Source organism: Xiphias gladius, chromosome 19 (assembly GCF_016859285.1).
Source record: "Xiphias gladius isolate SHS-SW01 ecotype Sanya breed wild chromosome 19, ASM1685928v1, whole genome shotgun sequence".
Taxonomy (NCBI): Eukaryota; Metazoa; Chordata; class Actinopteri; order Istiophoriformes; family Xiphiidae; genus Xiphias; species Xiphias gladius.
In genome coordinates, this window is record NC_053418.1 from 26,348,260 (window position 1) to 26,362,637 (window position 14,378).

Sequence of the window (14,378 nt, forward strand, 5' to 3'; positions counted from 1 at the left end):
CAAAGTAATCATTGTTTCACTTAATAATAATAATGTTATTGACCTCGATATCACAAAGGTTTCAATTTCTTATGACAGCTGCTGGAGCCAATTTGTCTTAGAATATGGAAAGTAAACTACAGTAACATGCTTCATTTTTTCAGAAAGAGAGATGAAAGAAATGCTGAAGGAGAGATTACACTGAGTTACAAAAGCTAGTGGAACAGAGGCTAGTCCAGATACGACAGCATGACTTCTGCTCTCTATTTCTTTATGCTAGCGGATTAGTTAGATGTAGTTATTTTGGCTGAACACTTGTCCAGGTTTGATGCGGATGTTACAGTTAGTAACTAGTTATATCAGTTTCTGATGCACATCTAATAGAATGGCTAACAAATATAGCCCACAATGCTTCCAAAACTGACCATGTGGATGAAAGTATATTACTAACTTAAAAAATGACCAGAAAAGTCTTCAGTCACAGCAAACAAAAATTTACTGTCATTTTAAAAACCCTTTTTAATCCAGTTAATTTAGTTAGGAGATGCAGTTAGATGGGGATATACAGACCATGGAATTCAAAGTATTTGGGACAGAGTCTGTAAATAGCATTTGATGACAAGCAAGTTCAACTGTTTAATCAGTCTGATTGAAATGTTTGTTTCATGGGTAATGAATCAAGTTGGCTAAAAGACATTAAACCAAGTTTATATCGCAAAGAGCTACTATCAATTAGGCTAACAGGTCTTCTTTCAATAACTAAGCTGTGGCTGCCTGTAGGCCTTAATGCTGCAGCAAAGCTGACATCCATCTGATTAATCACATCAGTGCCCTATATTGACTTAAATGACAATGATTTTGCTGGACACACTGCTAATGTCAGTCGTTAAAGCTAGCACTTACAGTACTTCTATAGAGAGCTGAAGTCATGACATCATTCAATTTCTTCCACTGGTCTCTCTGAAAAAAATGGAACCTGTTCCTGGGATTTACTGTATTCTAAGACAAATTGTTGCTATTATAAAATGAAACCATTTTGAGTTAAACAAAGTTTAACAACAATAGCTTTGTTAAAATTAAAAAACAAAAACAAAAAACTACTGTTCCCGTTAGAAAAGCTACAAGCTTGGCAGCGCGGGGACTTAGCCTAGATACAAATGTCAATGAGATTTTGCATGAGGTTTTCTCTTACTTCTGGAACAGAACCTTTCCTTTCCTCCAAACATGAGTTTGAGTCATTTAATTCTCCTATGATTGTGTGTATATGGCCTTGAGCCACTCTAACCATAAACCCAACCATTCACTTTCAAGCCATTTGTTATTTGGTAGAGAATTTTATCATTATTTATGTACTGTTTATCACCATGCTTGCAAAAATCGAAGGGCACACCCTACAGTCCAGAAATACAGCTTACACTGTATTACATTGCTGATGCATTACTCAGATGTTCAAGTGGATTTGTGAGCTTGCTTCCAGAGACTAAGGAATGCACAGTGAACACAAGACTTTTTTTTTGCAGTGACATTAGGAAACAGCACAGGCTTCAGTGTTTACAGTAAAATCCCTAAAGAGTCAAAAAATCTGAGTCATTGTTGTAATGATTAAAAACTAGGGGTGAAACGTTTTTTGTCATTTTCCCCTTTAAATAACCGTAAGTACCATATGTAAGTTTGATGTGGTGTAATTCATTTTTAAAGCCTACATTAAATGGGGAAATTTTTCACATCAAAGTGTGTACAGTTCTTGGGGAATACTACTGCATACGAGAAAAAATTGTTGTATAAAGCCTTTTGTGACCCCAGAGGGAGCTGTGCGAAGTCTGATAAATTGTGAAAGTGTGAAAATGAACAAAATCAGCTGTTGTAGAGTTAGACAGAGGTGATCTTACCCGACCTTTGTAGCTGCAGCCTCATTTATGTATGAGGTTAGTGGTTCAAGGCAGCATATGCTGCTACTATTTTAACACACCCAAAATTCTGGCCAAGCTATTGGCAGTCAAGTTGCATTGTGAGTAATGCAGGCGCCAGGTTTTGACAAGGAAGAAGAAGACTTGGAATAAAAAAAAAAATCTCTGGCTCTATTGCACACGATATGTAACTTTTATAAACTGTCCATTATGAGTCTGAGGAGTGCAATGCCAAATCTGAGTAATTTTTTAAGCATTATATTTAGATCCTTAATCCATAAGATTCTTCAAATCATGGCTGTATTAAGGAGAACTGGATACCACATTCAAAGATGGCACCCCATCCAGTCCTATGAAAGCTGCTCTGTGGGCCTATACACAGAAAAAGCTTTCGTGGGCTTCTTCATGCTTCTGAACTTTTGGGCCCATAGCGTATGTTCATTAGAGTCCTACTCCAGCCCAGTCGGTTGAGAGCCTGTGTGTCAGAGGCTTCCACTGGACATGGCAGCACATACAGACACAGCAGCCTCTTGTGGTCCAAATATTTCAGTGTTTTTGTCGTTTTAAATTTCTTCAACTGTAAAAAAAAAAAAAAAAGGCTGCTCTTTGTGCCTGTTCTTGTTTGCCTTTGCCATTGAACCATTGGCGGAGGCAATACGAATTAAACCCTCTATACAGGGCTTGCAAGTTGATAGTGTGCATTATAAGCTAGGCCTATATGCAGATGATATTTTGATATTTATTTCCAATCTGGAGATGTCTATACCAGCTTTACTTAACTTGCTAAATAAATCAATAAATTTTTCTTGATACAAAGTTAATTTGACCAAGTCTGAAGCCATGTCACTTGGGAGCCTTAATGCCATACCTGCTGCTTTGCCTTCTTTTCCCTTTAAGTTGTCATGTATCTAGGTATATTTATAACTGTTTCCTTCTTCAAGAAGCTGAGGCAGGATTTGGAGTGATGGAATTTTTGTGTGGGGCACATATCCCTGGTTAAGTATTACCTTGATTATTGTATTCTATCCAAATAATTCCCGTTTTATTACTGAATGGGGTGATGAGAGACTGAGATGGCTGGCTTTGTTCCTTCATATGGCGTAAAAGCAGACCAAAGCTTAAGATAGCCACACTGCAGCTACCAGGTTCTGTGGGAGGTCTGGATGAGCTGTGTGCTCGTGTGAGATATATTTATGATGTTGTTAATAATTCAGACTCTATCTGTCTGGGTGTTGAAGCTTCCATTTTGAAGTATCCACTGAGGGACCTACTGTTTTTTAAGAAATTAAAAATTATTAGGTTGAGCTGTAACAACCCTGCTACAATTAATACACCTAAGGCATAGCGATTAGTGTGCCAACTCAAGGGAAGGTCAGAACTGACATATGACATCACCCCTATTGTGACCAATCTTGATTTCCAGCTTGGGTTTGATGCTGGATTTAGCAAATGGGGTAATAGCGGCATTAGCAGACTGAAGGACTTATTTTCTGCTTATACGGTGATGACATCTGAACATATGATTGAGGAATATGCCGTCCCCAGGCAGGACTTCTTTCTTTTTACTGCAGATAAGACATTATATATTGCATAGCACAATGTTAATTGACAACGCTATAAGAGCTCCTGTTGAGAGACTCATATTTCAAACAGCTGGAAAAAGTGTCGGTCAGTCTGTGCTATGACGCTAAACGTTTTGCAGCCCCTGTTACTTTATAGGGGCTTAGGGGCACATGGGAGACAGAGTTATCTGTTACAATCAATGATGACGAGTGGAAAGATATCTGGAGAGATGCTAAATCAATATCATTCTGCAATTGTGCCAAAGCAATACATTTTAGGATTGTACACAGGATGCACATATCTCCAAACGGTAGACATCATTTTAACCCTACTCTTTCACCCATGTGTCACGATTGCAAGACAGAAGTTGGTACTCTAACTCATTGTCTTTGGTCATGCTGTAAGCTGCAAAGTTACTAGTCCAATGTGCTATCTGAAACAGAAAAAATATTGGTTATTGGAACTGGAGATGGACCCAGTGTCGCTCATCCTGGGCCTCTCAAGCAGATTTGTAACATCAAAAAACTATAAGAGATTGTACTGTATTCTCACTTATACTGCGAGGAGGAACATTTTATTGCAGTGGATTAATGAAAAAGTACTAACTGTTAAAGACTGGCAGAGAGTGCCAAAGAGTGTTCTTTAGTTCCATTAGAGTACCTTACATGTATATTACATTCAAAAACAGACCAATGCTATAAAATTTGGGAAGCCTATCTGAACTATGTAGTCCCTGTTGTCACTGCCATTATGCTGCAGGGATTCTCTTGAATGTTCTTATTACACATTATCATGGTAATCTCTGGTGTTTTCTTTACAACTGTGAGATGGTGTTGTATATTTTTGGTTTGTTTGTTTTTACTGTTTAGTATTCTGTATTTTTTATATCTTTGCTGTGGAATTGATAATGTATCCATCCTCTGCTTGTTGTAAAATTGAAAACTAATAAATGTGATGTCAAAATAAAGCTACCTCAATAATAGTTAGCTAGTATTTTTTACTATAAAAACTACTAATACAAATTCAATGCATAAGTAACAACTCTTCCTGAGCAGTTTAAAAATGCCCATATAAATGTAAGTATGCAAAAAGTTACTGAGTTTTACAGTCAAATAAATGTGTATGCAATGTCCCTGTGCCTAAGGCTGCATTCACACTAAAAAAAGCCTTCTTTAAACAGTGCAGGGGAGCGCGTTTGTTTCATATACTAGTGAGACAATGAAATGCAGTCTGGGAAGTCCAGTCAGAGGAATGGATTTATGTGTTTAAAGGCTTATTAGTTTCCAAAACACAGCACAGTAGTTTTAATACTCGCAGATAGGATTTTACTCCTGAAAGTTGTCACAGCGGCAACAGTTTTATTTTTCCATTACAATGATCTTGAGGTGAACAGCAGAAATAGAGGATACTGGATGCCTTTTGGAACTAAATATCAAAATTTATAAATATACTTATTAACTGTACTGTGGTGCATATACATTTTTATGTGAGGCTAAAATGAAGCAAAGCTTGCATGCATAACCCCTACTTTCATACCTGCAACCTGCATCAAAGGCTCTACATTCCCTCAGAGGGGAAGTTGTTATTGTAACTCCCCAGTCCCTTCTTTGCTGGGCTTGATGTTTTTGTGTGGGGAGTGATGAGATCAGAACCTAAATTCCTTGGTTACATAAAGTAATAATACACTCCATTTGAATTAAATGATAGAAAATTAATTTATAGATTTTTATTTATAGCTTCACTACATAATGTAGAATAACTAGTGTTTAGACAAGTTGAGATCTTTCAACTGTACATTTATTTCCAAAAGACTGCATATACATTTGCAAATTCTACTGTACAGAAAACATCCAAAATGTCCATAATTATAGATACAATATACCACAAAGCTGCCCTGGCATTACCAAACATAGATGTTCAGCACTAGAAAAGCTCTGCAGCCTATTCAATATTATAATCTTAAATACTTCTCAACTAATACCTTTAAATGTATGTATGTATGATTAATTGTTCTTTTTTCATCCCCATCTGTACTTTACAACATTCACCATTTACAGTAGTTAAACAAGGCACAAGAATAGTGATATGAAGCCGAAGGCCATGCGTGAAGCAAGAAAGAGCATGGGACCGACCAACTCAGGTGACAGAATATCATGGACGCAACAGTGAACTTTTTATCTCATGAAAGAGGGTTAGTCTTACACCAAAGCATTATACATAGTGAGAATACGTTTTTGTTTGTGTGTGTGTGTTTGAGCTCACTTTAAAAAAAAACAGAATTTCAACACGTTTATGAGATACAGTAGACATAGCTGAAACACATCCAGAATGAAGATGAATGTTAAGTGTGATGGGGTGTACCGCACAGACAGGATGCTCTCGATGCAACATAGGCCACCGCTAAGCATTACAAAAGCACACATTTCCATTTTTGAAACTCTTTGCTTGCAGGAATGAAGAGGAGAATCCATTTAGTCACAATTAAGGAAACAATAATATTGGGGAAAAAAATAAAAGATTATCTTTCACATTCTTCACTTACCAGCTTTAATTACATAAAAGACGAATACAATTTGATTGGAAATGCATAGAGATGATGGAGAGATATAAAAAAAATGGTTCCTCATCGTGGCAGGATGAAACCAGTCACATATGTAAGGTCAGAAATGATCTGTGATGTATTCAAAATCACCTTATCATTCCTGATAAACCACTGAGGGACATATCCAAAATACATTTAACTCTCTTATCTTAAAAATAGCCAACTGAATTTAAATTAGAATAGAAATGTTGAAGAATTGGATTTGTAGACAAGAAATGAGAATTGTGATTCAGTTTATTTAGCTGATAGTAAGGATTAAACCTATCTTTGTTCAGGTTAATTATCTAAATCAATTATGTAAGTCAGTTATATTAGAAGTATTATTTTAATTTTAGTAAGATGAAGAGATGGTCTCTGATTCTGTTATACTACCAGTGTAGTACCACATTATGTAATAGTCTGCCAAATATCCCGGAAAGTCCTTCTATCTGACTGCATGATACAGTAGAAATTTAAAGTATTAGCAGTGACATTGGAGGAGATTTCGAATTTTTAGGCACTGGAGACTGGATAAGCAAATATTGGTTCAGCTGGGTGCTGCAACAAATCAGGCAGTGCACAGAAGGAAGGACACTTCTCCAGGCCTATGAGTTCATTTGTACCACACTACTCATAGTGTGTGTGTGTGTGTGTGCACATGGTTCCACGTACTGTGATTAGAAATCTTAGAATCTTATTCCCTTAATTTAGGTAGGTTGATAATACTGGGACATGCCACACTCAAACCACAGTGTTGACTCACGTTTACCATAAACACCCCCAACTTGAGGATACATAGGGAGTAAATAAACCTGTAAGAGTCATTGCAGTAATGAACAAACCAGGGGTATGGCATGATGTTTTCTGGTGAAACAGTAGCTCACCAAGATGGCATTGCATGTCATAGTCTGCCACCTAAAATGAGCCACTTTCTGTTTATTAGTTAAAATAATTTTTTTTTACAAGACCAAAAATCAATTAAATTTTGAGTGTTTTACATCACCAAATGCTAAAATATACCCTTAGTGAAAAGTGTTCTATTTGCCTATAACAACACAGACCTAGAGTACATGTAACCCCATTTGTGACCAGTATTGCCAGATTTATATATATGTACAATAAATGGGAAGTATAATGTTGCCATGGATTCAGTGAGTTATGTTGTGGGATACAACTTGAATCCTCTTTTTTTTAGGCCTATATTTGTTAATATTTTTTGAAGATTAAGTACGCTGAATTTGCCATTAACCGCTGCTTTTTGCAACGTAGCCATGGATGCACAGACAACTGTCACGGGATTACTTTGCTACCTAAGAGAACTTAAAAATGTGATGATTCTCAGGCAAGTTCTGGAGTTACAAGGAACGTCCTCTCTGTGTAGTGGATTCCGGGCTGTTCAGTTGCGATGGACATCAGAGATAATGACATTCTCAGAAAGCGTAAGTCACACAACAATAAAATTGTGTCTAACAATATGTTTATCATTCAGCTCATAGCTCAAATTATGAAAACCCACCTAAATCTATTTTTACCCACCGACATAAATGTAATAATTCCACCTATTGTGTACCTTCGCTGTGCTGCTCTGGACATGCATTTAGTGTACTGTGCTGGCTTATAGAGAGCCAAGGTCGTGAAGTCACGTCTGGGCTAGCCTCTGCTTCACTAGCCTCAGTAACTCAATGGAGTCTCTCATTCAACATTTCTTTCACTGGTGTTTCTGAAGGAAAAAAAACAAACATGTTTCTGAGGTTTACTTTCCAAATTGGCATCCACTAAAACAGTTGCTATTAGAGCTTGAAACCATTGTGATTTTAATAAAGTTAAACAATTACTACTTTGTGAGCAAAGAAAAAACTACAGCTTTAAAGTTACACCAACTTGGTTGTGTCCATAAAATTGACCTCTCTTCTGAAGTCATTTTCCACTTTCTAGCTGTGATCTCTGTTGTTTAAAAGCTGGTACAATGTTCAGTTCTCTCTGTCCTGCTGTTATAACAGACATGCCTGAAAAAAACTACTTTATCTTCCTTATCTAAACACATGGAAACAACATGCGGTTGAGTAAGACTCTGTTCCAAGACTGGATATTTAGTTATTAGTGTAGTTACAAATGTCAGTGAATGAAGTTTTCTTCCTTCTGGACCAGAGCCCAGAATACTTCTCTCATTTCGGCTCTCTATAGCAGGTCAGCAGAGACAGCAACCAGTGCAGTCTGTGGAAATAGTTTATTTAAAGATTGGTTCTACCACAGCCAAATCTGTTAAATCACCCCTAATTTTTGTGTGCTGTTTAACCAAATCATGGAGTAACATCAGAGTGCTATGGGGAGGGCGAAATGGCGCAAATCTCCAGGTAGCTAACACTCCATTCAAAGGTGCAGATGTGTGATTCAGTGTTTGGTTTGTATAAAAATCAAGAATATCCATCTTTTCGCTTTCTAGAAGTGAACAATTATAACCTGCCTCCACAGCTCAATCCCGTCTGTGATAAACTGTCTAGCTCTCCTCTGAATAAATAAATGAGTCAGTCATTTAGCCTACAGGAAACCAAAATATACTCATACATTTAATATATACTTATTTCTGTGAGAGTTCTGCCTCCATCCCAGTACATAGATGTGAACGGAATTGTTTGGCCGGGTGTGTCAGGGCCTGATATGAGGTCTATGTGACGAGTGTTAATGGTGGGAATTGGGTGATAAGACGCGGTGACACGCTCCCTGCCAGGAAATGATGTTTTAGAGCTTCCTCCCTCTCTATCGCTTGGTGGAGGAAACTGTAATGAACTTTAATGCAATGGTTGGAAATCTCACTCTGCCACATTTGTCAAAACTGCAGTTTTTTCCGTACGCACGTGGGAAGTCACCATCTGACTGTGCTGTCCTTCAAGGTTAGACTGGGGCCAATGTTTCATTTTTTAAAACTATTTTATATAAAAACTACTTTTTGTATAAATTATCATGTAACATACATTATCATGTAACACTGGAAGTGCCAAATTTCCTATAGAATAAATCTTTTGGATTTTTTTTAAAGTTGAAAATGGGCAAATTTTGAGATACTTGGCTTTAAAGGTTCACGATCACAACACTTAAGCAATCAGCAGCTTCCTTTCAAAATTATAATATTAGACGTAGCTTCTAAGTCCTTAGTCATTCTTTGACATGGGGATACGGTTCGGGGAAAAAAAAGAAATTAGATTCAACACAGGAGACACTGAAATGATGCCACATTTGAATAACGTTATATTTGCATATAAGAAATTCTATGCAATTATGTCCAACTGCTTTGTGGACCGCTGGGAAAGGAGGGGAGACGGCAGGACCAGTCCCTGGGGAAAAGGAGCTCCCATCATTTCCACCAGAGATTCAGAAAATAATTGACAGAAAAGTTCAGGAAACACCACCTCTCCTCTCCCACTCAACCTCTGAGCTGGAAATGAATATACAGGGGAGAGCTTTAACGTCAAATAAAGAACATATGCATTAAAAATTAATTTAAAAATTGAGTGGAAAGGCAGAAAAAGTTTTACAGTCTATCAGACAGATTCTTAAAAGAGAGGGGTAGATCCACAGCAGGAATCGGCTCACTTCGACCTGTTATGATTGGTCGGCATGTTGGCTGCTCGCACCGTCTACTCACCGACAACCTCATGACCTTCCAGCGGACCGCCACAGTGTGTTGTCCATCACTGGCTGTGCACGTATACAGATGTATGTTTGTCAGTTTTCACTCTCTGTCTATTTTCTCTCAGCCTGTATATTCAGGAGCAGAGTCCTCTGTCTTCTCACTTGTTAGTTTACCCGTTCCACACAGACTGCCTGCTTTTATATGATTGAAGTCCGACTCCGGCTCATCCTGGTCCTTGGGGGAGCTTTTGGAATGGATCTTGCCAATCTCCTCCAGGGCGCTGGCTAGAGAGTCAAGGTCAGCAGTGTCCTGGTGGCGAGCCTCCCACAGACTCAGTATGACTGCAGACGGACTCGGCTGCTTTGCAAAATAACCCAGATTTCTGTGGAGGAACACACAATGCTGGATTAAGGAACAATGCAGGAATAGGTCACTCCCAGGGACAGAAATCAGGGGAAAACTGTTTAATATTAGCTTCAGATATGGACAATGTCCCTCATGATTCTGTATGTATGTATCTTGTAAAAGACATGAGTCAAACTGAATCTGTTGTTTTAATTTTATTTGAGAGAGTGTTGGGTGCGATTTTTATGCACAGAAAACAAAGCCAGTAGTTCTAAAACTTTGGACCTTTAAGGATAAGGGTCATGTTATCCTCGTTGCAGTGAATGGCTCTGGTCTTTTCATGGGATTTGGGCAGAATAAGAAAAACATAGAATATCGCCAGACGGTCAGTGTGTGAAATACAACAATCAGTACGATGATGTTCAGTAAATACAGTAAATAACAGTGGGTCAGTGGGTCCTGTGCACAGTGCTTTCTGAACAAATAGACAGAATCAGCTCTACAACACCACCACATTAAAAATTGTATATACCAGGAAAAAATAAGAAATGTTGCTGTTAAACAGGTTGAAAATGTGACAACCTTTTCTGACTAAATGTGGGTATGCTGTGAGTATAGTGTCATTTTAATAATTTATCTATGTAGTGATTTAAGGACCATTTTCCACAGGAGAAATAAGGAGTTTTGAGACCACCAGAGCAGCTTTCTACCATGGCCTGGACTAGTTGTGGATGTGGCACAGGTTTTTGATCAATGCCAACGAATATACAGTAGCCACTACTACTATGTCAATATGCAAAAATATATCTACCATCAGAGATGAGAATCATTTTTTAATGTGTGCTTAATTATTTTTTTGCCTTTATTACATAGAGCCAGTAGAGCGACGACAGGAAACGAGGGTCCCCAGGTGGACTCAAACCATCATTTATTCTGTCGTAGCTCTTTGTTTATTATCTGTGATTTTAGTTTGCCACATGGGCAATATTATAAATCAATGAGCAGGAGTTATCGATTGTTATACAATATTTGCAGCAATTTGATGTTCGTCTTTGATTTGTTAGTATTTAATTGGCTGGATTAGCCACAATATGCAGTGTATTGTTAAAATTAGGTTTACTGTGATACAGGAATTTATCCATATCTCCCACTAACAATTTGACAGCACTTCCCACTGCTAAGGTTTAAAGTGGCAGGAACTACTGTGCTCCATGGCAGCACCACAGCAGATGCCTTATAAATTACACTGTTGTCTTAAATACCACAAAGCACAGCCAAATGGTGTAAGTAGTATAATTAGAATATGATTATTGTTATGTTACTTTGGAAAGGGGCAAATGATTAAACATTTTGACAAGTAGATGCAAATAAACTTCACAGTATAGATAAATACAAAATAATTACTGTCTGAGAACTCTAGAAGCTGTTATTCAGGAGGTGTCCAGTATGGGGTCCAAGACGCCTCATATTTCACACACTGGTTCCATTGTCCTATATAAAAAATGGTTATCGATACGTTGCACAACAATCTAAGTATATTTCAGTACTAAATCAATATTAACAAAACCCATAGGGGCCCTTGGGTCCCCTTTAGTTGACTATTAATATATATGTCTGTAACTGTATATTCATTTAACACAATTGGATTATCCTGCTGCTGTAAACACAACTATCTGGTTTTACATGTAGCTAAAACAAAAAGAATGACTTTTTTAATCTATCAAGATTATAGTCCATCATAAATTAGCATCATAAATGATGAGTAGTTACTGGCAAACACGCTTCGGTTTGGATTTAATTCTCAGGTGCTGCTGACGTAAAGAAAAAGGGAGTTTGTTGCCATGTCAATACAGTACAATTCCTTTCTGTATCATGAGGCGATGAGACCAGCTGGAGGCAGTGTTTCACTGTTGCTCATTGGAACTTTACAAGAGAAATAACAACAAGCAGCGTAAAAGGCTGCAGCCATTGGTCACATCCGGCTCAGTTCAAAGCTGTTCAAACTGGAGAGGAAAGCTTATCTGGATAATTTGGAATCCCAAAGGACTCTTAGATACCAGCGTCTCATGAATTATGCACTCAACAGGAGATTAGAGCTGCCACAAGCTAAAACCAAGCAAAGACAACAAATGGACTGAGTCAACATTAGAATAGTGTCTCATCGTAAATGCATATTTTTATTAGATATAAAAGGACAATAAAGTAATAAGTGTTATCATATATTGTATATTAGACTCGCTGACACTGACAGACATGTTAGAGATGCATTTGATTTTCAAAGTTATATTAAGGCCAGCACAAAACTACAAAACACATTATATCCCACAGCATGCAACAGACAACACAATCTGTTATGTGCTCTACAGTTAAATAATGAGTCCTGTCTCCTACTGCTGAGAGAGACCAGAATAAAAGGTACCTGGCAACAAGCTTCATATAAAGCCACATTCAGGAGGTGAACAACACTCGCAGGATTGTTATCATTCTCGTCATTGTGTGTTCACGACAGGCCCATTACAGAGAGATGGGTGAACACACACATCATGCAATCTCAGAGAGGATGCACATCATACGCTCACCGATCTAAGTGGAGTTTTTGGGCTAAGAGTTGCCAGTCCTTGCCCTTGGCGTTGGCAGTGTCGAAGGTGGCACAGATCCTCTGGCGGATGGACAGGGGGATTTTGAAGGCCTTGGGACCCGTCTGGGATGTGATGGTGCAGTCTGTCTGCATAAAAAATGGAACTGACTCCTTTTCAGTCTGGAGCAATAGAACAGAAACAGACTATAATCACACTGGGTTCAGGAAGGATTTTGCATTTCACTTTGGGATTAGGACAATTCAGACAGGTTGGTTCAACATTTTAAAACATCATAGGCTGTAAACAAATAAGACAAAGGTTAGTTAGTTAGTTACATGTTAGTTAAAATGAATTCAAACTCTGTCTTCTCGAAATTAAAGCGATATTTATCTTCTGATAATCATTTACCCAACCCACCAGTCTTAAAACGTGGCTTTACACGGTTGGAGTTTGCTCCTTTAGGTAAACAGAGGATGTGGTCATCTTGAATTTGGATCAGTTACAATGGATTCCAACAACGACTGGTTGGTTTGCTAACATTAGAACACCTGCTTCCTCCTCTTCCATTGGTCACAACTCCTCTATCCCAGCTCATTCACTGGCTAGCTTTGTTGAACACACCTCCATCTTACTTGTTGCTCTGAATTTCTGTTACTGGCTCCTAGAATTGCCAAACAGATACCTCCTCTGTGAGCACATCACCAAACTTGAGACAGCCAACATCATGATATGTGCAAACCAATGCGGGCACCTTCTAACACACTCAAATGTGAGGACTGAGATGAAAGCTGTGTATTCAGCCATTTTTTGCAGGAAAAGAAGTGTTTGGAATGTAATGTACCAATCATCATATTGTGCACATATGAAATTTGAAATATAAAACAACAAGCATAGAAACAACAGTAAATAATGAATCTGCCTTAACAAGAATGAGTCACAGTCAATCCTCTTTCGGAAAAGAAGATGAGTAAAAATGATTAGGAAGAGTGTAGATGCATTAAGCCTTTCTTGTCCCCTGTCTTCCATCATGGGTCTAAATTGGTGTAATGGAAATGCCCAAGACAGCGCTACCACGTTTTACTCCAAAAAGGACACATGGGAAAAAATGTAAGATTTAAATAGTAATCATGTGTTCAAATTCAACATTGCCAGAGTATAAGTGCAACAGGCTATGCCTTGCGCTCGAACGAGCGTGTTTGTAAAAGGCGCTGTCTGACTCACTCACTGCAAGGCCTGTTGCCCATCAGTAAGACAGGCTATTGTCGTTTGCTTTGCTAACGCCAAAAGGAGACAACTAGCAATATAGGGCAATTATGACATCAAACCATCTGAGAAGTAATGTACAGAGGCATTTTGGATTAAACACCATAGAAGGAAAAATTGTGGTCAAAAGTCTGTTGCTGACGTTATAAAACACTAAGTGTTTCACTTTAACGTCAGCTTGTCACTTAAAGGAAGTGAGGCAGTGGACGCACCGGAATGAACAGAACAACGTCAATACTACAGCCTGCTTTAAGATATGTGGATGTATTCAAAGGAATTCAAACAAATTACATTTTAGTTCAATTTAGTTCAAACTTGGTTTGTTTGAAAAAGTGCCCAGCCCCAAACAGGATAACAATATGTGCCCTTCTATTCAGTTTTTATGGAAATTTTCAATTTGTGCATAACAAAATATGAGGAAAAAAAAAATCGCTAAAAAGTTCTTACTCTTAGCTGAGGTGGAACTGATAAAACATCAGTTCTGTGTGGAGCCGTGAAGAGACTGTAATGTCCCTTAAATGAATATATGA

The 14,378-nt window shown here is 38.0% G+C and overlaps 1 protein-coding gene across 1 annotated transcript in view; it reads right to left on the reverse strand.

Annotated features, from left to right (window-relative positions):
• Positions 1-9,367: 9,367 nt before the first annotated feature.
• The window catches only part of unc5db (unc-5 netrin receptor Db), a 107,107-nt gene continuing 102,096 nt past the window's right edge, over positions 9,368-14,378 (reverse strand). The window contains exons 16-17 of the mRNA XM_040154839.1: positions 12,586-12,764; positions 9,368-10,043 (exon numbers count right to left, since the gene is read on the reverse strand). Of these exons, the coding sequence (XP_040010773.1) occupies positions 9,782-10,043; positions 12,586-12,764 (441 nt within the window). The 3' untranslated portion in view covers positions 9,368-9,781. The remainder of the gene's footprint in view (positions 10,044-12,585; positions 12,765-14,378) is intronic.